This window comes from Zootoca vivipara, chromosome 9 (genome assembly GCF_963506605.1).
Source record: "Zootoca vivipara chromosome 9, rZooViv1.1, whole genome shotgun sequence".
NCBI lineage: Eukaryota > Metazoa > Chordata > Lepidosauria > Squamata > Lacertidae > Zootoca > Zootoca vivipara.
Window position 1 is genome coordinate 73,517,160 of NC_083284.1, and position 27,430 is coordinate 73,544,589.

The 27,430-nt window shown below is 47.4% G+C and overlaps 2 protein-coding genes across 6 annotated transcripts in view; one reads left to right on the forward strand and one right to left on the reverse strand.

The window, feature by feature from the left end:
- Positions 1-680: 680 nt before the first annotated feature.
- Positions 681-15,234, reverse strand: LOC118083642 (carboxypeptidase Z). The gene is made up of 2 exons (XM_060279054.1): positions 14,992-15,234; positions 681-2,950 (listed from the first exon to the last, which is right to left on the reverse strand). Exons 1-2 carry the CDS (start codon positions 15,221-15,223, stop codon positions 2,586-2,588), a joined length of 597 nt encoding a protein of 198 aa, XP_060135037.1. The 5' UTR covers positions 15,224-15,234; the 3' UTR covers positions 681-2,585.
- Positions 13,778-27,430, forward strand: part of ACOX3 (acyl-CoA oxidase 3, pristanoyl) — a 28,608-nt gene continuing 14,955 nt past the window's right edge. The window contains exons 1-8 of one of the 5 annotated variants that reach the window (XM_035112267.2): positions 13,778-13,923; positions 15,614-15,788; positions 16,496-16,729; positions 19,318-19,392; positions 22,415-22,504; positions 23,207-23,350; positions 25,228-25,316; positions 27,226-27,322. In XM_035112267.2, coding sequence (XP_034968158.2) covers positions 13,871-13,923; positions 15,614-15,788; positions 16,496-16,729; positions 19,318-19,392; positions 22,415-22,504; positions 23,207-23,350; positions 25,228-25,316; positions 27,226-27,322 — 957 coding nt within the window. In that variant the 5' untranslated portion in view covers positions 13,778-13,870. Of the gene's footprint in view, positions 13,924-13,999; positions 14,506-14,677; positions 14,824-15,214; positions 15,438-15,613; positions 15,789-16,495; positions 16,730-19,317; positions 19,393-22,414; positions 22,505-23,206; positions 23,351-25,227; positions 25,317-27,225; positions 27,323-27,430 lie in introns of those variants that run through there. The other 4 variants (XM_035112270.2, XM_035112272.2, XM_035112268.2 and 1 more) reach the window with 4 other exon arrangements.

Below are 27,430 nucleotides of genomic sequence, written 5' to 3' on the forward strand. Positions count from 1 at the left end.
ATTTTCTTCTTTTTAAAAAAGAACCTCTAAAAACCAATGAGGGATTAGTAACTACATCGACAATAAGTTCTAAAATTGAACCTTTAGGCTGCTTAAATGTAAAAATATATCTTATATGCAATCTCCTGGTCCTAATACACAATGCAGTACATTATCAAATAAGATATGTATTTTTGAGTAAATTTGTGTTCCCAGGTATTGAAACTAGTTATGTCTTTCTTCAATTTTGGACGACATTTGTACTGCACTTGCCATCAATTTTATTGTTCAAATCAATTTGTCTCCACTGATGGAAGATAATTGCAAAGTAAACAAATTATCAATGCTCCATTGAAGTTCATTCAGTATGAGATGAGAAGATTTCCCTCTGCTTCTACAAAACAATGATTGATGGCAAAGAATTGCAAAGTTTTCCCCAGGTCATTAGCTTTACTCAATTTGTATTTGCTATGATAAAGGCTGCTTTGAGGGTTTTAAGAAGAAGGAGAAGAAGAAGAATGAGAAGCAGAGTAACAATTTCCAAAACAAAACAAGCTTGCTTCCAGTCTGAAAAGGTTTATATGCTGCAATTCGGGAACTTATTTTTATTTTAGAAATGGTTAATAGAAGTGGGTTAATAGAACTGATTAGAAATGCAATGAAAATGCCTTTCTTCTTGGGAGGTGGCAGCGAGGAGGACGGGGATTGGCGGGGGGGGGGAGGCTTTTGAGTTTCAAGTTAGAGCCCAGTTACAAGTGTGCAAGTCAGTCATTCCCAGAACCTTCCAGGTAAGTGCATGCAGAATCTCTGCCTTTATACTAATTTCGTCCAACATTATATAGTAAAACAAAACAAAACAAAACACAACCCTCCCTGGGTAATAACATCCACATTTGGCAACACCATTATACCGTTATTTGCATGTTGAACCCTATTATGATTTTCCTGTTGCTGCTCTCCTCGTTTGCCTCCCAGAAAAATCCCAATTTAATCTATTCAAGATGGGCAGCTTGCTTTGCCTGGGAGTGTTGGGAGCAGGAGGTGGCAGCCCCCTACTTCTCATGGCCTTTGGCTTTCCCGGAGTGCCTCCTTCTGGCCCCTTTAGGCCACATGTTGGGGCCACCTGGGCCTGCTCCCTCCCTTCTAGCTGACCTGTCTGCTTCCATGCCTGAGAAAACCCCGTCCATATGTGCTCACATCAGCTTTGTTGCAACCTGAAGAGGCTCAAATGTTTCTGTGCATTTTCTCACTTGGCCAGAGAGAGGTGTGCGCAAGTTTGCATTGCATTTATTTATTATATGGTTTTATTTTTGGGAAGCTGGCTTGTATGTCATCCAGATGTCCTTTCTCAAGCTAGGATTCTTGCATCAGGGGATTTGCATTTCCTGAGCGTTCAAAACAGCAACGTTTAGTGAGAGAAAAAATCCCCCTCCATATACACACACCCCATATTTGCATCTTCATTGCTTCCCTTGTGATGCATGATGACAAGGTCAGGAGTGAACACAAATACACCTTGTCCTATCCAGAACACAAACAATTAAACAGTACTGAGCTGAAATCATGGCCTGGCTCCTTCCTGTATCTATCTATCTGGGACCCTTATTCCCAATATTTGCTTCCCTATCCTTATGGGATGTGCTCTGACACAAACTGTTGGGCAGCTGGTGGGTCTCAAAAACTACCAGAAGCACTTTCCTCAGTAATTCCATCTGAATTAAAAAACAAGAGGAGGAGACGATGGCATGAACATAAAAGCTTCAGAAAACCCAGGATGGAAAACCCATTCATTCATCAGCACTCTTTCGGCTCAATCAGTCAACCAGCTACAAACCCACCTGACAGTTGCCTCGTCCAGCCCACATTGTTCCAGCTTCTTCACAAATATATCACGCGGGGACCTTTTCTGAAATCAAGATACACTACATCCACAGCATTCCCCTGATCCATCAAACACTATCAAAAAAAGAAATGGGATTTGTCTGGCATGACTTGTTTTTGAGAAATGCTTGCTGGATCTTCGTTTCAGCAAGAGCATGATGTCCTTTTCAGTCTGAAAGAATCCGGCTACCCCATTTATTGTCATTGCCGGCTTAAATGAGGACCTCTTCTTTCATACTTTTCAAAAGCCTACATGAAAACCAATGTAGACATTAAGTAATATTTTTTAAGAAACCATTTCAGATGGGGAAATTAATGTACCAAGTTAAGTAGAAGTAATGTGTATAGAAGAAAAGGCTTTTCCAGTTTTTCCTAAAGGGTGTTTTCACTTGCAGTAATGAATGTGTTAAGACATGTATGAAAATGCATTAAAGGATCAGAAAGATTTCTCTTCAGGTACTTTAGAGTCCTAATAAATAATAAATCTGATGATTAACAACAATGGCACAAGGGAAGTACAGTACTAGGGAATATTAACTGCTACATCCAGCTTTAAGAGCATACTAATTTTAATATTTTCTTTGTATTTTGAAATAAAGAAAATGCAGGGAGGGGGAAAGCAAGGCAATTTTATATTCACAATGGAATCAGATTCAAACACTTCTGTTATCATCAAAGGTAGAGCTGGAAATGCAATTTACTGCTAGTGTGCTCAGATGAACAGTTTAGTGATGTTTAAGGAGCCACAAAGGTTTATGTTGATCTAGAGAGCTGAAGTAAGACCACCACCAAGGTTTTTCTCTCGGCTGCACAGACTGCCCTCCATCATCTCTTGGTTCTGGTTGGGCATGTTGAGCATGAGGGTCAAAGTGTTCCAGTGGGTCATAATGCTCATATGCTGTGCCCACGGCCCCATGGCCAGTTCGGGAGGGCTTACCAAGGAGGGGTCGCAAGACAAAGTCTACCCGTCCAGCCTTGGTCATCTTGGCAGGCAAAGTCACTTTCTTCAGGACTTTACTGTAACCGCGAGCTTGAGCACTGACAACATATGTACCAGGAGGCAGCAGTCTCCAGTAGTCTCCACCGGCAGCTAAAGGAAACAAATATTTTGTTTTAAATTTTCAGACATTATAGAATGATACTTCCACATATGCATATTGATTGGTCTATTTCAGTAGTATAGGATTTATTGAAAGTGAGATGCTCTGGAGACAGTATAATGTGGTTGTAGACTAGGATTGAGGGGACTTGCCTTTAAGACCCCCCTCTGGTTCTTCCTGCCTAAGTGCAGAATCTTATATTTGTCCCTGTTGAAATCCAGATCTCAGTTCTAGTTTGAAACCATGCTCATTTAACTTTCCCGTCACTCTTAAACCTTTATAGGTTTACAGGAAATGGGGAAAGTAATAAGAGGGAGGATAAAATAGGTTTTGATATGACTTGAGGGCCTAGCACACTACGTAATTATCCTTATCTTACTCAATTTTGTATGTGCTCATTCTTATCACAAGACAGGGTAGAAAAATGACAGACATGCCAAGCTGGACTTATGCCACCTATTTTTCTTAGTTTAAAATATATACAAATATATATATACCCTGCTCTTGCACTGCAGACACAATGCTTTTAGAAACACCCGCAAAATCCATTAAACAAATCAATACAATCATAAAACCTTGAAGGTCAAAGGCAAGAAAAGTAGATAAACCTCAAAACTTACAGAGGACTGGTCTCTTAAAAACTACTCAGTCTGACAAGGCCAAAACACCTGCTAGAAAAAATGTTTGACCACAAGTCTGAAAGAAGGGAGGTCAACCAAATTTCCTGGAAAAGGGAATTCCAGTTTGGGAATAGCCATAGAGAATATTATCTCTGGCATCCCAAGCAATCATGCCTCCATTTTCCTGGGAATGTGAAGAACAGCCTCTCCAGCAGACCCTGAAGGGTGGTCAGACTCGTATCGGAAAGAAATAGTCCTTTAGGTATCATGGGCCCAAACCATTTAGGGATTTAAAAGGTGGCCAGAGGTTATGTTTCCATTGACTTTCCCATGCGAAACATATTGCAGCAAACCCAATCTGGCCGTAACTAGGGTCTATGTCATCATGGCTGGGTCCAACCTTCCGAATTTCTATTAAATGCAATTTTAAGTTTTAGGCTGGCTATTTTTAAAAAGAGAGAAGCTTGGCATAACTGAACCACATTAATGGAAAAATTCAATAAACTTTGAAGAAATGTTTTCCGCAAGTTAGCTTTCTGGGTAATAGAGATTCAGAGGTCTATGAGGAAAACAATGGGGGGGGGAGAGGAAATGTCACACTGGCCCCCCCAGTGATAAAACTGATAAATTAGGACGATAAATAATTTTGAATTGGTGAAATCATTTTTAAGACAATGGTTTACACTCTCAAAGAATGTGTTGTAGGAAGAGTTTTAGGTAAGACAATCAATAGCATTATAGAATGATACAGGCATCCAACTTAAGCGCAATTGATTTGCGGATGACCGTGTAGACGTGTGGGGTCCGGAAATAGATTCAAACCAGGGAATGGCAAGAGAGAGCTGGAGAGTCCTTGTGGCTTCAATGACAGTGGATGCTCCAGAGACTGGAGGCACAGCAGGGCTTAGTTGAAAGGAGAATTGATTGGAGGGAGCGGGGGGTGGGGTGGCATTTAGAGGATTTTTAGAGGGTGCTTCCCACTTAAGTGATTTTCGCTTATTTATGTGGGGGCCCAGAACGTAACCCTCGAGTGTGGGACGCCTGTAGTTCTGTGAACACTTAGATCTGTGTGATGCAGCCTTCGCCTCCTGTTATGTACATGCGTCAGACTCCTTCACATGAAATAAACTGACCCATGTTTAAAATTCTCACACCAAATGATATAACCAAAATGTGACGGAAACATTTGTCCCATTTGTGCAAAACTCAACTTTTTTTTCCATCCATGGAGATAAAAATGAAGCCTCGTATTCAGGATCACAAGTTATTAATCATAGTGAAACAGATTCTGATTACAGATGCTGGTATTTATGGTATCGCAGAGCTGCAAACTTGCACATGATTTACTTATGCGATTGCAGCTTTGAATGAGTGGCAAAAAAATTAATAAATGGAGAGCCGGGAAAAGTGTCAGAAGCAATGTTAGAAATTCCCCAGGTGCCAGGCACATTTTTCAACTGTCGAGGGTCCAATTGTGACCATGTGGAGATCTCTGGATGCCAGACTGGCAACTGATGTCTCCATCTGGCTGGCTCCTCCAGCTTTAAGCAGGTAAGAAGAGCTTATTTATTGCATTTATCTCCCACCTTTTTCTCCAAGGAGTACACAGTTCACCCTCCTCACTTAATCCCTACAACAACCCTGTGAGGTAGGTTAAGAGGCTGTGCCTGGCCCAAGGTCACCCAATGAGCTTCATGACTGAGTGGGGATTTGAACCCTGATCTCCCAGGTTCTAGTCCAACACTACACCACACTGGCTTCCTAGAATACTCTGCTATGGGGCATCTCTATAAATTACAGTACCGGTAAGTAGGTAAACCACTTTGAGATTATTTTCTTTAAAATATAGTGGTATAGAAATGAAAATAATTATCATAACAATAAATTTCATTTTTAAAAATATGTTCCGTTATGGCAACCATAACTTAGGTTTAAGGTACTGTGAGGGACAGGGGATATCGCGAAGTCCCTCCCCTCCTGAGTTCAAGCCCGTCCCCGAGCAAAGGGGAAAGCAGGGAGAGTTCCGATTCCAGTGGGGAAGCAGGAAGTCGTGTCCGAGGCTCAGGCAAGGTAGAGGAGCCAGGGTCCCAGGTGGGACAGGAAGGGGCAAGCAAGGGGGGAAGACCCATCCCTCCAACTCCAGAATTACGCAGGAAGAGGAGGGGCAAGAGGATGGGTCTGCCAAAGCTTTTGTGTTGGAGAAAGACGCGCCAAAAGCCATTAGGAGGTTCTGAAACCGACTGACAACATCGCTCCGTGTAAATAGCAATGACTTGAGCACTGTAAATACGCAGCACCAATAAAAGAATAAAATGCAGAGCTGCGTAGCGTCGTTACTCTGAAGTAGTCCACTCCGGCCACTGTGACAGCAACCTCCTAATCATTTTGGGGCTACTTCGGAGTTGCCGGGATGAGCGTGTCCGAGGCGGAGAAGTGGCGGCAGATCGCTGAGCAAGCCCAGCTAGAACTGCAACAGCTGTCGCTGCAGGCGCAGGGAGAATTGAAGGCAGCTAAAGAGGAGACTAAGAAGGTCCAGGACGACCGGCTACAACTTGCGGAACAGGTGAGAGAGCTCCAGGAAAAAGAGCAGCATTTAAGGGCGGTGGCGGTAGACCTCCAAAACAAGCTGGATGCAGAGAAAAACAAGGAGGGAGGGGCTCCCCAAGTCCAAGTGCTGCCAGGAAGGAGAGCAGGGACCCTTGTAAGCAAGTTCAATGGAGACCCGAAGGAGTTTCAGGGCTTTGAGACTGAGATCGTGTATGCTCTTGAGCTGCACCAGAATGAGTTCCCCGATGATGAGCACAGAGTAGCGTTTATTGTGGAACATCTCACCGGAGCAGCCAGGGAGTGGCTAAGACCATTAATCGCAACCAAGAATCCTTGCATGAAAAATGTCCAACAATTTCTAGAAGGTTTGAGGACGATGTATTCGTCCGATAGTCATTTGGACCAGACTAAGGAGGAACTGCATAATTTACGCCAAGGAAATATGACAGTTCGCGCATATTGGGCGAAATTCACCATGCTGGTGCACAGACTGGGGTGGGTTTTGGATTCGCCTCCCATGCAAGCTGCGTTTTACTTGGGTTTGAGCGAGGAGGTGAAGGATGAACTCTCGAGAGGTCCAAAGCCCAGTACTATGGATCAGCTGAGCAAAGCAGCTCTGGCGGTGGGGGTGAGGCAGGAATCCCGGTGGAACGACAAGCAAGCGACGCGCGCAAAGCGGGCTTGGTTCCCACGGTCGCAGGAGAAGCCACTCCCTCAACTACCCTTTCAGGCCACGCCTGGAGCCAGCCAGGACCAGGAGCCCATGCAGATTGATAGCGCGCGCGCGCGGGCTTTTCAAACCCCAGCGGCGCCAAGACGCAAGGAGGGAAGGGGCGGGAATTGCTTTCTCTGCAACTCACCCCAGCATCTCGTCAGAGACTGCCCACATCGCAGGGAGTGGCAAGGAAAGGCGGGAACGGTGGTGCCCTCCCCCACTGACGCAGCACCACAGCAGGGAAACGGGAAAGCCTGGCTGCAGGAGACAAGGGGCAGCAGCCAGGCACAGTCAGCAGACAACAGCCCCAGCCCGCCCACCCGCACAGAGAGGTGCAGAGCCAGCCCACCCCTCCCAGAGCAGGAGTGGTTCTAGAAGTGACGCTAACGCTCCCAAATGGCTATCCCCTGACGGTCCTCGCCTTAATTGACAGTGGGGCGTCCGCCAACTTCTTCTCGAGAAGCTTTGCAGAAGAGCACCAAATCCAGCTTTTGCAGTTGGATTTTCCTCTGCACGTAGCAACCATTGACGGCAGGGAGCTGCTGGGAGGGGCCATCACACATCAAACCCCCCCCATGAGAATGACGGTGGGAAGGCACTCAGAGACACTGGCGTTCAACGTCACCACCATCTCAGACCCCCCCATCGTCTTGGGCATGAGCTGGCTGGCGCGCCACGACCCCTCCATCAGTTGGCACCAGAGGTGCATCACGTTTGGGTCAGACTTTTGTCTGGAACATTGCATGCAGCACCAACCAGGGGAGGGGCCTCCGATAGCCACGGTGGCCACCATGCATATCAAAGGGGGTGAGGCAATACCCAAGCAGTACTGGGACCTGCAGGAGGTCTTCAGCGAAGCGGAGTCCGACCACCTACCCCCGCACAGGCCTTTTGACTGCCAGATCAACCTGGTGCCAGGGGCGACGATACCCCCAGCCAAGCTGTACGCCATGTCAGACCAGGAGCTGGAGGATCTGCGCGCTTTCATCGACAAGAACCTCAAGCGGGGGTTCATAAGGGAAAGCAAGGCAGCAGGGGGCAGCCCGGTCTTCTGGGTGGACAAGAAAGACACGCAACAGCGCCGTCTTGTGGTGGACTTTAGACGGCTGAATTCGGTGACAGAGCCCGTGGCTTTCCCCATGCCCAGAGTGGATGATCTCCTGACAGCGGCACGCAGGGGCAAGATTTTCACCAAGCTGGACCTAAGGGGGGCGTACAACTTGATCAGGATCCGGGAAGGAGATGAATGGAAAACCACGATGTTCACGCCTCTGGGCTCTTTTGAATATCTGGTGATGCCCTTCGGTTTGCAAGGGGGCTCAGCATGCTTCCAGGCCTTCATGCACCACGTCCTGGGGTCCCTCCTCTTCAGGAAATGCTTGGTCTTCCTAGATGACATCCTTATCTACTCGCATGACCCAGTGCAGCATGTGAAAGATGTCAGAGAGGTGTTGCAACGCCTGAAGGAGCACCACCTGTATGTGAAGCTGGAGAAGTGCAAGTTTCACACCAAAGAGGTGGACTTCCTGGGCTACAAGCTGTCAGACAAGGGGCTGGCGATGGACAAGGACAAGGTGCAGGCCATCCTGGACTGGCACAGCCCCAGGACGCGCAAAGATGCCCAACGCCTACTAGGCTTCGCTAACTTCTACAGGAAGTTCATCAAGAACTTCTCTCGCGTTACGGCTCCCATCACGGACTGCCTGAGAGGCAAGCAGAAGTTCAAGTGGACACCAGAGGCGCAAGCAGCGTTCGAAAGCCTCAAGAGAGTGTTCGCCTCAGACCAAAACCTGTTCCATGTGGTGCAGGACGCGCCCCTACGCATTGAGACAGATGCTTCTGAAAAAGCTGTGGGCGCAATTTTGTTGCAACTGGACGCCAACAGGGAGTGGAGACCCTGTGCCTTCTTCTCCAGGAAGCTGACACAGCCTGAACGCAACTACACAGTGTTTGATAGGGAACTTCTTGCGATCTACGCTGCGTTCCAGCACTGGCGACACTTCCTGGTGGGCGCGAAGCACCCCATCCAGGTGTGCACAGACCACAAGAACCTGGAGTTCTGGAGAACTGCCAGGGTGCTCAACCAGCGGCAGATACGGTGGGCAGAGTTCTTCTCGAACTTCAACTTCTCCATCCACTACATCCCGGGGGAGCAGAATGTCAGGGCGGATGCCCTCTCCCGCAAGCCAGAGTACATGGAGGAGGAGGCGCCACCAGCCCCAAGGCACATTTTCCCCCCGTCGGCATGGTCCTGCGGAGCAGCTGTGGTGAGCGAGGCAGAACTCACAGCACTGACGGCAGCGGATGAATTTGCCAACCGCATCTTCAGAGAACTGAGAGGGGGGAGGGAGCAGGCAAAAGACTTTGCAGAACGCAGAGGGCTGCTTTTCTACAAGGGTGCGCTGTACCTACCCACCACCCAGCTTCGACGTACGGTCCTCAAGCAGATGCACGACAACCCTACAGCGGGGCATTTTGGAAGGGACAAAACCGCTCACCTAGTCATGAGACACTTCTGGTGGCCAGGGGTGCGGGAAGATGTTCGAGACTATGTAAGGGGCTGTACCACCTGCCAGCGGGCGAAGGTGGTTAGAGCAGCGCCACCAGGGTTGCTGGAGCCCTTAGCCACACCACACAGGCCGTGGGAAGTGGTGTCCATGGACTTCATCACAGATCTGCCTTCGTCCAGGGGTAAGACTGCAGTGTTGGTGGTGGTGGACCTTATGTCCAAAATGTGTCACTTTATACCGTGTGCCAGGGCAGTCTCGGCAGAAGAGACAGCCAAACTGTTTGTTGATCACATTTTCAGACTGCATGGATTACCTTTAAGGGTTATTTCGGATCGTGGCCGCCAATTTGTTTCCAGGTTCTGGCGGCGGCTCATGAACCTCCTGCAGGTGGAGGTCAGCTTGTCGACGGCTAGACACCCGCAGACCAACGGACAAGCGGAGAGGGTCAACGCCATTCTGCAGCAGTACCTGAGATGCTACGTCAGCCAGCGGCAAACGGACTGGGTGGATCGCTTGCCACTAGCAGAATTTGCCTACAACAATGCAGTGCACGTCTCCACAGGGGTGTCGCCCTTTAAGGCCAATTACGGGCGCGACCTCAGATCTTTCCCAGAGAGGGAGAGGGAGGAGGAGGAGGAGGAGGGCCCACAGGCTGAGGATTGGGCAGAGGAACTGGAGACGGTGCACCAGCAGCTCAGAGAACACTTGGAGAGGGCCAAGGAAGCGTACAAAAAGGGGGCAGATCGCCACAGGCGACAAGGGGAGGTCATCAGGGTGGGGGACAAGGTGTGGTTGTCCTCGGAGGGCCTTCCCACCAGAGGGAGGTGCAAAAAGCTGGCACCCAAAAGGCTGGGCCCCTTCACGGTCACGCAACAGGTAAACCCGGTGGCATACAGGCTGGCACTGCCAGAGGACATGAGGGTGCATCCAGTGTTTCATAGATCGCTGCTGTCGCCGTACAGGGAAAGCAGCAGGCTCCGAGACAGCGAACAAACCCCCGAGGGAGGGGGGGAGAGGGAAGGCAGGGAGCAACTCAATGAGGCCACGGCCATCCTGGATTCAAGGTGGGGGGTGGGGGGACTGGAGTACCTCATGGCATGGGAGGATGCTCCACCGTCCCAGAATGAATGGGTCCCAGCCACTCAGATACAGGAGGAATTCTTGGTGGAAGAATTTCACGCCCTCTTTCCCCACAGACCCAAGCCCTGGCACATGGAAAGGGAGGGGGAGGAGGAGGAGGCACGGGAGAGCAGCTCACCATGGCGCTGGGAAGCGGAGTTTGAGGAACCAGAGGATGAGGTATGGGTGTCACCGAGATCCACCCAGTCAGAGGAAGGAGCAGATTGGCAGAACGTTTTTACCCCCACCAGCTCTGACGCCACGGACTTTTTGGGATTCCCGTCCGCCCAGGCGGAAGGGGGGGGCTCGCAGGACTGGGGGGAGGTATTCACACCAACGGGCTCGGAGAGCACTGAGTTCTTAGGCTTCCAGTCGTCACCGACACATGGGGGGGGCCTGGGGAGGGGTGAAGGAGAGCTTGGGAGGGGGGTGGATGTGAGGGACAGGGGATATCGCGAAGTCCCTCCCCTCCTGAGTTCAAGCCCGTCCCCGAGCAAAGGGGAAAGCAGGGAGAGTTCCGATTCCAGTGGGGAAGCAGGAAGTCGTGTCCGAGGCTCAGGCAAGGTAGAGGAGCCAGGGTCCCAGGTGGGACAGGAAGGGGCAAGCAAGGGGGGAAGACCCATCCCTCCAACTCCAGAATTACGCAGGAAGAGGAGGGGCAAGAGGATGGGTCTGCCAAAGCTTTTGTGTTGGAGAAAGACGCGCCAAAAGCCATTAGGAGGTTCTGAAACCGACTGACAACATCGCTCCGTGTAAATAGCAATGACTTGAGCACTGTAAATACGCAGCACCAATAAAAGAATAAAATGCAGAGCTGCGTAGCGTCGTTACTCTGAAGTAGTCCACTCCGGCCACTGTGACAGGTACCATTTGATTAGCTTACATATCTAAGTTTCTATCACGGGTCGGAATGGGCTGTCTCGAGATCTCAAAAGGCTCGTTAGATCTTGCATGACCTCCCTAGAGCTGGGTAAGCAAGACAGATTACTTAACAAGCTTTTTCTGTGCCAGATTTTCGTGCCCAAAAAGGGTTTTTAAGCCCACCACCTTGCTTACTGGATCTCATGGGTAGTTCCCACAGCCTTCCAGAGGCCTCAACCAACCTTTCCAGAACCTAGCAATGTAGGAATAGTCACGCAGGGTTGGTTCCGGGGGTCTTCTGGACTTTGCAAAGTTTTGCCTTTGCAGGCAAACCCTTGGAATGTAACTCCTACACAAGTTGTGGGCTTACTATATTACTGTTTTGCATACTAGCATTTAAGTAATATGCTGTGGACTCTGCCCTTAATACCATGACTGCAGGAGACCATTATGGTATAAATAAATTTTATTTTGCTTATTACAGAATTTGTAGTTTCCATTTCCATATATATATTTATTTATTTACATCTCAAAAGACAAAAACTAAGATAACTGTGCATGGGTAGCACTGTGCAGAAGTTTGGAGCACTCTTTCTCTAGGATTGGGAGTATTCATGATTTTGCTTGCCTTAATTTGGACATCCATACTTTTGATGCTGCAGTCCTACGTGTACAACTGGGAAACACTCCCTATCAGAGTAAGTCTGAGTAAACAAACAGATAGGACTGCTTTTTAAATTTCATATATAGGGTAAATAGTAAAAATTATATACAGGTGGCGATCATTTTGTGTGCGCATGACTGCTGACACATACGCTGTTTTCGGCCCCAGAAGGGAGCAGAACAGTTACATACACTTGGCCGACACATGCAATGACCTGCAGTGCTACCCACACATAAATGGGGAGTTGCCTGTATGCCACCTCAGGTATAAATGCTTTTTATGCTACCAAAGGAGTGAAATAGGTTTAGGTGTGTCAGGAAGCACTCAACTGCTTATATTTAAATGTGTAAGTTGGGTGTGCATTATTTTTATTTAGTGGTTTCAGAAATTTCCAAAAATGTTATACTCTAGCCACCACACACACCATAATAATTCCACATGACAAATACATTCAAAAGAGTGAAAAATCTTCTCAGCACCCACCATTCATTGTCTTGTGTATGCAGAAGTCGAACTTGATAAATATTGCTCTTCTTGATCTTGTATTTCCCATCATGGGTTTGTACCAATGGCAAAAAAGTGACGGTCCCATTAAATATATCTGTAAATATTTCATAACAGTAGGTTTTATTCACCTTTGGGAAACAGAGTAGTGTTTAAGGCTTACGTAGCATACATCATATTGCTGCAACCTTTACAATAACATTGTAAACAGGCCAGCTTTATTATCAACACTCTATTGTGGGTGGCTGTGGAGGCTCTTGCCATTTGATGCTCAAGCCCTTTCCTAGCAAGGCCCAATGCTTAATTTCCCACCTGCGCTGGACATAGAAATACACAGTGCTGCTAGTTAGCAGAGCCACATTGACACAGGTAAGCCATTGCCTATAGTAATAAGGTGTCTCTGCCCACCAAGAGCAGACACATAGCTGATTTTTGAATTTACTGTGTGATTTATATCCAATGCTTTCCATTTTTGATGTTCTGAATGTTTTCTCTTTGCTTTGGGCCACTTTGGGCAAAGCTAGGGCTCACCCACACTTCAGCTTGCCCCGTTGCTTCCGCCAGCTCCAAGAAACCCGATTTTTACCGCTGAATCAGAGCAAATGTCAGTGGGGTTTTCCGTGGATGGACTGCTCCCAATTCAGCATCAAAGAGCAAGTTTTCCTGGGGAAAGTGGAGGGGCAAACGGGAAACTGCTCAGACCCATGCTTTCTAGGCATGGGCCAAGTGGAACTGTGGACAAGCCTTTAGGATTATTCGCTTGCCCCGCAGAGTGGCTTTGCCTTCCATGGCGGAAAACCTGATAATAATAATAATAATTTATTATTTATACCCCGCCCATCTGGCTTGGATTGCCTTGTGTTGTAATAACACAATAAACCGTGGGGCTTTTTTCACGGAGGGGAGGGGCACACAAACAAAGGCACTCTGTCCGCCCCCCGTCCAAGGTCCAAGCTCGCTCAGGGGAGCCGCAGCCGGCGCGAGGCAGGGCCGAAGCGGCCGCCCCTATCCCTCCTCCTCCTCCTCCCGCCCCGAAGTCTATCTCCCTGGCGGGCGCGGGAGGACAAGCCTTGGGCACGAGCGTCCGGAGCACCACCTCCAGCTCCTCCTCCCCGGGGCCTGCGAGGCCGAGGGCTTCGAAGTCCTCGCGGCAGCAGCGGCAGAAAGCCTCGCAGGCGGCCTCCAGCGCCCTCGCGGGGCTCCCCTCCCCGCCTGCCCCAGGCCGAGCGGCCCGCCAAGCCCCGTCCTGAGAAGCGCCGCCCAGCCGCTTGTTGGCCACCTGGGGCTTCTCCAGCCACACGCCCACCGCCGCCCAGAAGCCCCCCGGGAGCAGCGCCGAGTCCCGCAGGGCGACCTCCCCCAGCAGTTCCATGACAGTCGGCGGAAGAGGACAGCTGGCGCGGGTTGACGACGTCACATCCGGGTAAGGAGCTTTCCCCGCCCCGCTCTTCCTCTCCATCTCACCCAGAGAGCTATAGAAAAGGTGAAGAGTGGCGCGCTTTCCTTGCTCATAGGGATATTCCGAGAGGAGTCGCTTGCAATATCAACGACGAGAGATAAGCAATCTCTCCCCTCTAGCACCATTTAGAGCAGGCATCCCCAAACTTCAGATTTTTGGACTACAATTCCCATCTTCCCCGACCACTGGTCCTGTTAGCTAGGGATCATGGGAGTTGTAGGCCAAAACATCTGGAGGGCCGCATTTTGGGGATGCCTGATTTAGAGAAAGTCATAGCAACATAGCATGATGTAGGAAGCGACCCCCCGAGGGTCATCTAGCCCAACCCCCGGCAATGCAGGAATCTGAACCAAAGCATCCATGGAAGGTGGCCATTAAACAAACAAGGCGCAAGGCAGGATTTCGATGCAACTTCACGGCGGCTGCAAAGCTTTCACCGCGGAAGAAAAGGCAGCCGCAGGTGCGGAAGTCCCGCGCGCGTGTCGGTACGATTCTGTGTGCCGCAAACCGCCCAGGGAGGGACCTTCGGGTGAAAGGCGGCGTCTAGTAAGTTTAATAAGGAACTGAGAACTATTAGAGGCGATGAAGATCCCCAGTGCGCCGTTCCGCCCGGGGCTGGTTTGGCTGCCCGAGCAATACAACGCTGCGCGCCCCGGGGCCTCGTCGCCTTGCCTTCGGGCTTCGCGGGAGGAGGCGCCGGCGCTTCTGCGCGCGTCCCACGAGACCGCGGCGCGCCCGGGAGAGGGTGGCGCGTAGCGGAGCGGAGACCGAAGTCTGCCGCCGTGGGGGAAGCTGCGCAGCGCTGCGACCTCGCGTTTTCCGCGACCGTGGGGAGAGGGGCAGCGGCGAAGCGCCTTGTCCCGGGTGGGTGCGGGGGCGTCAAGCCCCGGGGGAGCCGGCAGGGGTCCTCCTCCCACCTCTTTCCCCTTCGCGCTGCAGAAAACGTCTGTTTGGCGGCGCGTCCCGCCTCCCCACCCGAAGCCTCTCGAGGCGCTCACTTGCGCGAATCGCCGCGAGATCCCCTTCGGGTACCTTTGCCGCGGGTGGGCGCCCTTGGCGAGGCGAAGGGGGCGCAAACGCGTCGCTGGGAAAGGAGCCCGGACTGGCTGCTGCGCCTGTGCTCCGCGGGGGCTGAAGGGCCGCCCTGCTGCGCGCGTTGGCCGGGGAAGCGCCCTGGGCTGTCCGGAGTGGGAGGCAGCTGCTTGCCAGCGAACCTGTCCGGTTGCGCAGTCCGTGGAAGTTGCACTCGGGCGCTGTCTTGCATAACTAGCGGTCACCTGCTTATGAAAGGAATGGCATGTGACAGAGGCAGTGAACTTGTCAACAACAGGCCCATAAACTAGCTGCTCCTTCTTTTATCTAAGCACCCCTTGTAGCTTTCTTTGTGCGGGGTCGATCAGTACCGAAGTTTATTTACATTGACCAAAGGCAGTTACCACATCCAGTTAGAGAGAGAGAGAGAGAGAGAGAGAGAGAAGGTAAAGGTTTTTTTTAGCAGCAGCAGCCTCTCTTTTAAGAACTGTTAATGTAGCCTACATGGAGAGGATGGTCTACACGGCCTCTGTTATCCTCTGAACAAATAACTTTGGAAGGATTTCTTCTTTTTTCAAAAAAAAAGGCATTTGTTTTGAATAATTTTGGGCTTTGCTTACAGAACATTGCACGTTAAGATGGCATCTGTCAGTGATCAGGAAAAGGTCAGCTCTTGGAACACTTTGGTGCTCCCAGGCTTACCCAGTGGGCCGCTGGATGCCTACCGAAAGAAAGCATCCTTCAACTGGAAAGAGATGGCACTCTTCGTAGAGGAAGAAGATCTCCTACGTTTTAAAGTAAGGCTTAGAATAATATTTCTTTAAAAACGATATTGCGAGTGAAACAAAATCTGCTGTAACCCCCTTAAAGTATCCAATATAAATTCTGGCTCTTGTGAGCCCTGTCTGGCCAAGGGATTCACATGACCTTTTCTTAGGTCAAGAGAGCCGTGATCCTTGATAAATAGTGATTTGAGGTGTTTTTGCTTTTGTCAGTGTAAATGGCCGTCCAGTAAGTTACTTTACATTTTGATAGGATTCATGCTTAAAGGGTTTTCAATCTAGGATTGGGTAAAAACAATATTCTCAAAAATATTGGAAGCCTTTTGAGGAGGAAATAGGTTTCTTTTGTATTGTGTTTTTGATCTGGAGGGAAACCACACAATTATACTGGTAAAATTGAAAGTATGCACTTCTTTATCAAATCCAAACTTCTACTACTTTTAGTGCAGTACATGAAATGCAATATCTATAATAAGAATTCAAACAGCTTTTAATCACTGAGGCAGCATTTGGATGTGAACTTATTTAGTAATATTGCTTATCAGATGGTTGACATTTATTAAGTTTTAAACTGCTTCCTGATTGTCCATGTCCTTGTACATTTCTTATGGCATAGGGAAATGACTAAATGTGTTAATACCGTATATAAAATAAGAATACTTCAGTTCAATGACAAATTCAAATCTGACGTTCAAATATTCTGATGTGTTTCTACCCTGAAGAACAGAATATTCTCTGCTCTTGAAAATGACCCTCTCTTTGCTCGTCACACTGGAGAAGAATTACCTCTTGAGAAATACCGTGAACTAACCTTCCTTCGCTGTAGGAGACTCTTTGAATATGATTTTCTACGACTAGAAGACATAATTGAGAAACCATTAAGAGTTGTAGCACTGATTACTTGCCTGGGGATGTATGACTGGTCTCTAGGAGCCAAATATTTGCTAAATTCCCAGGTATGTACAATGCAGGTGTAAACTCCGTTATAGATTTCCTTAAAGACTCAAGCCTACTGGCAAAGCATTCCATTTTTATTTTGGATAAATATTTTTGGAGATTACATCTTAGCTGCTCTATGTGCGTTTTTGATTTAGAGACTATAGAGGCTTGGCACTTTTTTCACGCGGTAATTGTAGTGAAAACTTCATTGCTTGAACGTACACGCTCCACAATAGTCTATTGATATTTGTTTTTAGTTTCTTTTTGCTTTTAAATTGCTTTTCGCTTATTATTATTTCACTTATTATTACAGTCATACCTCTAGTTGCGTTCACTTCATGTTGCGGCTTTTCGGGTTGCAGACGTGGCAAACCCGGAAGTGCATACTTCTGGGTTTCGCCGCACGCGCAGAAGCGTTCTGTGCGCTTCGCACATGTGCAGAAGCGCTCTATTGCACTCCGCGCTTGCGCAGAAGCACCGTTCCAGTGGCAGACTTTTCAGGGTGCAAACGGCACCCTGAAACGGATCGTGTCCGCAACTAGAGGTACCACTGTATCATTATTATTATTATTATTATTATTAATGAATTTATATACCACCCTATACCCGGAGGTCTCAGGGCGGTTTTATGATGTTATTCTTTGGTTTTATATTTTTATATTGTTGTAAACCATTGTGATATATTTTTATGATACAGTGGTATATAAATATTTTTATAAATAAATAAATTTATAAAACTGGTATCGGAATTATAAACCATTATCTCATCATGTCATCTAATCACCTAACTGTGGGAAATGATTAAGCTACTATTTCTCTTACTTTTATTTAAACCATTTCCCTGTGTTGATGCAGAGCTTGGTCAGATTCTGATTGAAGCTAACATAATTGCACCGTCCCCTTTGGGTTTAAGCTAAGCTGGTTTTTGTCATACAGGGAGCAAAGCAGACAGTCTATAAAACATCCTATTCGCTTATAGCAGTGATCTAGGCTGGCCAGGAAACCTTTAGGGTTAAGAAGTGCCTAATGGTATAAAGAGTTATGTAGCATCTTCCTAAAGTTCTCTCTTTTGGACAGACACAGTTGGGGCCACACAGGCAGAATTCCCACCTGACATTCCATTACTCTTTTTATTATCAGTTGCTTGTTACCTAAAAGCAGGGCATTTTCCCCAGGGTAACTTACAGGAACTCTATTCTGGCACCTCTCAAGTGGGCGCCGTTGCCATTCTAAGAGAACGAGGTGAGTTCCGGCATCTCTTTTTCTGGAAAAATAGCACTCCCTAAAAGGTCTCCAAGCAACTTACTTTTTTTGTAAAATGCTTAGGTCTGCTAGATGTTTGGGTGGTGCTGTGGTCTAAACCACTGAGCCTAGGGCTTGCTGATCGGAAAGTTGGCTGTTCGAATCCCCGTGACGGGGTGAGCTCCTTTTGCTTGGTTCCTGCTCCTGCCTACCTAGCAGCTTGAAAGCATGACAAAGTGCAAGTAGATAAATAGGTACCGCTCCAGCGGGAAGGTAAACGGTGTTTCCGTGTGCTGCTCTGGTTCGCCAGAAGCGGCATTGTCATGCTGGCCACATGACCCGGAAGCTGTATGCCGGCTCCCTCGGCCAATAACGCAAGATGAGCGCTGCAACCCCAGAGTCGTCCTCAACTGGACCTAATGGTCAGGGGTCCCTTTACCTTTAAACCCTTTTTAAACAAGTACTGTAGTATCATTATTCTGACACCAGTGGGCAGCAGTGCCTTGAACACAAAAGTCCTGATGAAAAGGAAGTACAAACTCTACCATTAGGAGGAGGAGGAGGCAGGATGGGAAGACCTGAAACGTTGCAGTGGAAAGATTTACCTCTATATCCTCACTAGATCTTTACCAGAGCCTTTGCGTGTCAAAGGTTGAAAACAAACATCTACCATGTTTGATTTTATCGTGATTGTCAGACTTACTCAACAGTTCAATCCAGCCTCATCACCCTATCGGGATCAATGGATGTGGCCTGGGGACATATTTTCTTGGCTCCTGCTCCTCTTTTCATGTTGGGTGTGTGATCACATGCATCCTGGGTGTGGCCAACACATCCTTTTGGGACTGAGTGGTTCTGGCCATCTTGAAAGACGCAGTGACCCAAGCACTCCTTGAAAAAAATCTCCCTGGGCCCATTGCTTTGTGACGACTACTGCCCAGTTGCAAATACCCCCTTTTTGGAAAATTGATTGAGAGGGTCGTGGGATAGTGGCAAGTGCTCTAGGATGAAACCCGTTCTCTTCACCGGCCTTGAGAAGACATTTTACTATTGTTTAAGAATAATCCAGAGATCAGAGATCATTTTTATTTTCATTATTTCACTTTGCAGCTGAAACCAGGAGGAAAATTATTTTCTTGTAATGAAGTTGGGTTTCCTGATGCAGAATAGCATAAAATATCACAGAATGGCATTTTCTCCTAGGGAGGAAGCACACTTGTGGTTTGAGCTGTGAGCAGTGATGCTTCACTATCTCAAATCTTTCATGAACATGTCATTCTGACCCCTTCGCCTTCCTCTTTGACAAAAATGTTTTTACTACACTATTTATCAGTCGCATCAGCTAATTGTCTAATGTTTACAGGTGTTCAAAGGTGCAATTGAGAGTACAGGGCCTGAAAGACATGAAGAATTTATTAAAGATAATGCAAATATGAAGGTACGCTTTAAACTGCCGAAATCGATCTTTGCTTTAAAATGTATATACAGTACTGCAACTAATTTTGAGTTAATGGTATTTCTAAAAACAAGATTATTAACTATGTATTCTAATGAAGCAATATCTGCAAATCTCTTGTAAAATAGTATCTCATATGGAGTTGCTTCATTTTTATTTACTAGTGCTTCTCTGTTACAATTGGAAAACCATAATTAAAGTTTCTTACGGTGGAAGTGATTATCAGTTTGCTTATTCATCATTTATGAAACTACTAGTGTATTTCAGCCCGTTCAATAACGGGCGCTAGAACATCCTGGGGTTCGGAGAAGCGCTTGCGCAGCGCTTCTCTGAACCCTGGGACCTGTACTTGCTGTCGCCGGCAGGAGGACAGGAACGGAGGAGGAGAAAGCGCTGCTTTCGCCTCCTTCCTTCCTCTCCCGCAGCCGCCGACAGGAAAGACGCGGGACACAAACCCCTACCTCGCCGCCGCTGCTTCGCGGCCTCCCGCCGCTCCTCTCACGGGCCAGGGAGGGTTGTGAGGAGGAGGTCTCCGCCGGCCTCCACCCTCGCTTCCCTGACGTTCTGGCCGGGAGCGGCGGTTGGAGGAGGCAGGGGGGGGTGAGAGTGCGCGCGTGCAGTCTCTGCTGTCCAATCCCTGTGTCCCTGGCGTACATGCGCAGTACCCCAGGGACACATGGGACAACTTGGATGCAGGGACACTTGCACTTTATAGATATAGATTGCAGGATCATCAGCACCAATCTCTAATACAAAAGTTATAAGGCAATAGTTCAAGAAGTGCCTCGCAGCATCAAATCAGCAGCGTGGAGTCCTTCAGCACAAAGCCACAAACATACCTGTCCAAAAGATGCTCACCTTGCTTCAGTTAAGGGTGATGCAGGTAGAAGCAGGATTCCACATGCATATCCTAAGCTGTATACGTCAATTCTGTGTGCGTGATTCCTATTCCCACAACCAAACCGTTTTCAAAAGGTGTCAACTTAGCCAAGGGATGAAGAGCCTGTTGCCATGTAGATGTTGTTGAACTCCAGTTCCCATTAGCCCCAGCCAGTGTGACCAGCAGCCAGGGATTATGGGAGTTGTAGTCCGGCAACATGTGCACGGCCGCAGAATCATCCCCTCCCCCACCCGGCTTAAGCAAAATGTTCAGAAAGGGAAGTAGTGCTTCTCTGAACGGTAGGATTAGAGAGAGCGGATCCTGCTTCTAAAGGACTCTGTGCACACTCCTTTGGATCAAACAAAGAGTTTTCTTTTAACTTCTTAAGGAAACTTTTTCATTTTGTGTTTCTTCACTGTTAATACATTGACTAAGCTTTGGATTTTGCTTGTTGCTGTGGTGACCTGGTGTTAACATTTACCTTTAGACATTTGCACCTGTGAATTGTAATAGAAACACTGAGCTCAGATGGGTGGGAGGAGAGGGAAAGGGGGAACTGCCCTGAGATTTAATAAACGAATAAAAAATGATAAATACAGTACATTTCAGGGCTCACTTTAGAGCTGCTGCAACCTCACAATAGTCATGCGTGGCCACCTGTCACTAACCCAACATTATATGGTGCCAGGTGTGGGACAAGCACAACCATGGCTTCAAAGGAAAAATAAGGAGGCAGACAACACTCCAGATAAATCATTTGCATTACGCTGCTGCCCAGTGCATGCTGCCTGTCACTTCCAGGCAGGACCAGTTCCAATCAGGAACTCTTTGACGGTAGCTGTAATCCAGGCATCCCCAAACTTGCGGCCCTCCAGATGTTTTGACCTACAACTCCCATGATCCCTAGCTAACAGGACCAGTGGTCGGGGAAGATGGGAATTGTAGTCCAAAACATCTGGAGGGCCGAAGATGCCTAGTCTATATACACATTAGACCTTTAAAGCACATTCAAAGCGTGTTCTCTCCCCACCCCCAAAGCATCCTGGATGCTGCAGTTTCTGAAGAGTTTGGGGAATTGTAACCTTGTGAGGGGTAAACCCAGAATTCTTGAGGGAAATGTGTTTGAATGTGCATGCAACTTTGGACTAGACACACAGGAACAGGGTGTGTGGGATCTCATGGTGATAATGCCAGAAAGCTTTAAAAAGTATTTAAATCCAGCAGGGACCAGGCTGATACCCTTGGGGGGGGAGGAAGTACGGTACCACAACCTCCTAGCAACCCTTTGTCCTTAGGCTCTTGACTTAGGAATAGTTTGCTCTTCCCTTTCTTTCTGTAGCCATAAGGTGAATGCCAGTTGTAGCGCTGACTCCAGGCAGTGGTAAAGTTGGCCACTAGCCAGGGCCTTTGCAGCAGCAAATGGTCTGTTGCTCCCCACCAATGCCACCATCCTTATATTGCATGGAGCATGATCTAGGGCAGGTATAGGCAAACTCGGCCCTCCAGATGTTTTGGGACTACAACTCCCATCATCCCTAGCTAACAGGACCAGTGGTTGGGGAAGATGGGAATTGTAGTCCAAAACATCTGGAGGGCCGAAGTTTGGGGGTGCCTGCTGTAATCCTTGGGAAGCTTTCATTGCACTGGGTGCCAAATTTGAACAGCATCATAATGCAAGCCATGCCCTGCTGCTTCCAGAAAGGATCAAAACTTCCGTCGAGAGCTCCTGAGTGGAACTGATCATGCCTGGAAGCATTTGGCATGCATTTCAGCAGAGATCAGATCCACCTGACAGGAGCTTGAAAGATGGACACACCCACTTGACACCCCCCACCTGTCAAATGCAGCCAGTAGAGGGTTGGCCACCTCATGTCCTAGCCTGCCAGAGGAGATGAGCTTTCCCAAAGGGCAGCCGTTGGTCAGTGGGTGACCCCTGACCCAGCTGCAGGGCAGTGCGCACACTCTGAATCATTTAAGGACTAGACTTTGACGCTCACAGGTGAAAATCTTGAAGTTTGTCAGCTGGAGCTCCAGTGCGGCTCTTTTAGAACATTTGCTGAATGTTTGTGCTGCTCCAGTTTGAATTGTACGAGTTCTTACTCAATTTGTGTCTTTTGTCTCCAGAACTTTGGATGTTTTGCTCTGACTGAATTAAGCCATGGCAGCAATACCAAGAATATGCGGACTACTGCTAGATATGACCCGACTACGCAAGTTAGTAGCAGAGCCCTGTAAAATTCTCTAATATTAACTTTTCATTAAAATAGGACATTGTACTTCTGAACCCAGGTATTCTAATCTTTTCTATACATTGGGCCTGCAACTCACATGTAACTTATTTATATGATCACAAACGTAGACTCATGTCCAATGAATGAATGAATGAATGAGGCACAGGAGATTATTTAGTCCTCTGCGTTGCTGGCTAGGCTCTACTGTGCAAGGGCCCTGAGATACTCCCAGAGCCCTTGTGCAGTAAGCAGGGCGGAGGGCAAGGCCTGATCCAGACAGGCCACTGTATTGGGACCTGCCATGGGAAGAGCCCTACCCTACAGCCTCATGTTGGCTGCTGGTAAATGGTTTGGAAAAGAGCTCCGTGACTGTGGAGCAAAGGTAAAAAGAAAAAATGCCTCTGTGGCTTTGTTGGGTTTTTTTTTTAAGCCTTTCTCCTAAAATGTACGTATTGTTTACTCCTGTAAAACTATTTTCCATTGCGTTTCTGTCCTGCTCAATGAGGCTGCAGTCCTGTGCCCATTTAGTTCAGAGAAAGCCCCGCCGAATGCCAAGCAGACCGGGATTGTGCTGTGACCGCACAGAACAGAGGTTATCAATAGCTTCATCCAACTTCATATTTCAGAGAAGATATAAAGTGTGTTTCGATTTTTTCTCCCCACCCCCCTCTTATCAACTACGTAGGAATTCATTATTCACTCACCGGATTTTGAAGCAGCCAAGTTCTGGGTTGGCAACATGGGGAAGAATGCCACTCATGCAGTTGTCTATGCGCAGCTATACACTCCGGATGGCCAATGCCATGGATTGCATTCCTTTGTCGTACAGGTGAGAATGAATTCATCTCAATCTAGAATATTGGAATAAGCCAAGAGCTTTTCCTTAACCTGGATCCTTGGTGGCATTTGCCTATTATTACTGTATTTCTCAGTTGTAAACACTTTTTGTGGAATGGTCACTTGCTAGCCTGGAAATTGCATAAGATCATGCTGGCGTCACTAAAGGTGTGGGGGGGGGGCCCTTAAAATGTGCCCCTGTTCAGGCAAACATCTTTCTACTGGGTATGAAAGGCTTGCAAGTGCCCTTGCTCTGCTTTGGCCAAACAGAAAGTAATGTACAACCCAGTGCAAAACTAGATCCATTGGGCTAGTTACAGGTAGGTAGCCGTGTTGGTCTGAGTCGAAGCAAAATAAAAAAAATCCTTCAGTAGCACCTTAAAGACCAACTAAGTTTTTATTTTGGTATGAGCTTTCGTGTGCATGCACACTTCGTCAGATGCACTGAAACAGAATCCACCAGACCCTTATGTACGCCAAAGAATAAATGGACATAAATCTGACATCAGGAACCACAAGACAGAGAAACCAGTAGGAGAACACTTCAATCTCCCAGGACATTCTATACAAGATCTCAAAGCAGCTGTTTTATTACAGAAAAATTTAAGGAACAGACTGGAAAGAGAAGTTGCTGAATTGGAACTCATTACCAAGCTTAAAACCATGGAGCCACCTGGGATGAATAAAGACATTGGATTCTTATCTCATTATGCATGATCAAGCTTTCTTTAGCGCCTCAGCCCTTGCTTTTTCCCCCCAGGACCAATTGCAGTCATCAGCAGTCGTTAACAGCCATCTACAGGTTTACCACTCCCATCAGCCCATCACCCATTCCCATCGCCCCCACCCCCCACCCTCTGAATATACATAAGGGTCTGGTGGATTCTGTTTCAGTGTATCTGACGAAGTGTGCATGCACACGAAAGCTCATACCAAAATAAAAAACTTAGTTGGTCTTTAAGGTGCTACTGAAGGAATTTTTTTATTTTAGATCCATTGGGGCTTGAATTTGCTCTCAGCATTGCTCTCCCAGTATGCGTTTGGACAGTGATTTCAGAGACACGCAGCTGTAGGTGAACATAGCTCTGTGCTGCTGAGTCCTGTGTTACTTTAGACCCAAGAAGGTGGGGAGCATCATGTGCCCTTGTAGCAGATACAAAAATGTTTATCTGAAGGGGACCTGACAGTGCAATCGTACAATGAGCTGTGTACTGAGAGACGTTGTGAGCTCCACAGAAGCGCATGTGGGAAATGTGAAGTTGCTGTGTTTTAGGTGGGTTCTCCCTACCCTAGTGCTGTATTGTTCCCAGGTACACTCATTTAAGTGAGAGAAAATGAAGGGGGTCTACTTAGACACCCCTCTGGTGAGCAAATTTTCCCCCAACCTCCGATAACCCCAGTGGAGGAGAAGTATTTCCGCTTCTTAGCTTATGTCTTGTCCCAGGGAACTATGTGAGAGCCATTTAAATCATAGCTATATACAGTGGTGCCTCGCTTAACGAATGCCCTCCTTAACGAAAGGATTTTTCGAGCGGAGGTTGCCTCGCTAGACGAATTCGTTTTATGAAAAATTCGTCTAGCGAATCACGGTTTCCCATAGGAATGCATTGAAATTCAATTAATGCGTTCCTATGGGCAAAAAAAATTCAATGCATTCCTATGGGATTCGCTAGACAAATTTTTCGTTATAAGAAAAGACCCGTGGAACGAATTAAATTTGTCTAGCGAGACACCACTGTAATCCAACCAGTTGCATGCATTGAAACAGATGTGCACATTTTTCTAATTAATTTTATAGAGTTCTTAACCGGAACAAAAGGGTGTTTCCATGACTTCTTGTAAATGTTTTAATGGAAGCATTTGTTACAGATCCGAGATCCGAAAACACTTCTTCCCATGCCAGGGGTGTTGGTTGGTGATATAGGTAGAAAACTTGGGCAGAATGGATTAGACAATGGGTAAGTTTAAACCAAAGCACTCTGAACTTGAAAGGAATGTTGCAAAAGTTGCAAGTCACTTCTGCAGACCTCGAGAACAGAAATCCTAGCATGTGCATCATACAGCGAAAGGACCTTCAGTTTGATCGGTTCTAGTCTGAGATGGTTCAAGCACATTGCCACATCATTGTGCGCCATTACACGAAAGAGTGGAGAAATGCTTAGGAATCTCAAAGTCATCTCTGCTCCCTATCAAGGAATGATTGCAAAACCCAAGCATTTTTCAAAGTCAACTAAAAGATAGTCTAAAGAGCAGAAATATTCCAAATTGGAGAGTGGTACAATTAATTCAGGGTGCGGGTGGTGCTGTGGTCTAAACCACAGAGCCTAGGGCTTGCCGATCAGAAGGTTGGCGGTTCGAATCCCCTCGATGGGGTGAGCTCCCGTTGCTCGGTCCCAGCTCCTGCCAACCTAGCAGTTTGAAAGCACGTCAAAGTGCAAGTAGATAAATAGGTACCGCTCCGACGGGAAGGTAAACGGCATTTCCGTGCGCTGCTCCGGTTCACCATGCTGGCCACATGACCTGGAAGCTGTATGCCAGCTCCTCAGCCAGTAAAGCGAGATGAGCTCCGCAACCCCAGAGTCGTTCGCGACTGTACCTAACGGTTAGGGGTCCCTTTACCTTTACCTTTTACAATTCATTCAGTAATGCAGTTTCATTCTATTGTATTTGAAGGAACAAGACCACAAAGCAGAAACAATTCTAGGATCAAAAACTTTGGCTAGTTGAAAAGCTAAGGGTTGTGCAAACCCATTCCTATGCCAGAAAGTATGGAGATTGTAAATTGCCCACCTTAACTTCCACACCAATTGAGCAGTAAAGATGTTCTACAGACTCTCTCCTGCTTGCCTATGGTTTAAGACTCCCTGCAGTCAGGTGCTCCCTTGGCCTGTCAGCAAATGCAGGTTGGGTGGACAAATGTCTGAAGTGCACGGTTACTGCATGTGCTTACAAGCCCACCAGGCAAAACTATCCATACACGTTATTAAACTACCACCTAGTGGCCTAGTGGCACAGGACTACAGCTGTGTCAAAAGCACAAGGCAAAGGCTAAAGCACGAGCAGGATGCACAACACAAGCTCACGACAGATTAACAGATTGGATAAGTGCAGCCTATTATTGACAAACATTTAACAGGTGTTCTAGAAAACCCTCATTTTATAGGTTGGAAGCACTGAGTTGAAGAGTCTGGTCCCAAGGATGACCGTGAAGCTTCAAAACAAATGCAGACCAGATCGTGTGAGGAAGTGGACACTGGATTATTTGTGGAATTTACTTTCTAGAAAATACATGTTGCTCACTGTCGTTTCCTTGTGTTACACGCGTGCACATATGCACACACACAAACCCATCGCCTGCCAAGAAACAGTTGGATTGTGCTACACATAGTATTCCTGACTGCCTCCTTTAAAATGACTCGGGAAGTAAATTGTAGCAGTGGTTACAGCTGTTTATGGGGAACAGTCCCCTGAGCAATCTTTCCATATTTTCCTTCACATCTCTAGGGAGGTCTTTAACCAGAACTGAAATGTAAGAATGATAGAGTTAAGTCACATGAAGCCAACTCGGTGCCTCCAGAACTCCTGTAATCCCAGCCACATGGCTAGTGGCCGGGGATGATGGGACTTGTAGTGCAACAGGACCTGTTGACTGCAACTGAAAGTTGCAGTGTAATCCTGCTCAGGAGTCCCCCTGCAGCTGTTATTCTGAAAGGAGAAGGAGACACACTCAATGCATTCATGCATTTAACATCATGTCTGCTCTTGGTTCTGTGAAACTAATAAGTGTCGCTGTATTCAGCATTTGATTTATACAGCTCATCGGACGCACAGGTGTTATCTCTTAATTCATTCTTTTTGGATTGGCAGCTTTGCAATGTTTCACAATGTCAGGATACCCAAAAGGAATTTGCTGAACCGAACTGGAGATGTCACAGTTGAGGGAGCATATACAAGTGCCTTCAAGGTATGAATTGTGCTTAACTAACGTCCGTGTGCTTAATGCAAAAACTTAATTGCTCTTAACTGAATATTCCTTTTATTGCCTAATCCTTTTACTTCTCCCTCACACGCT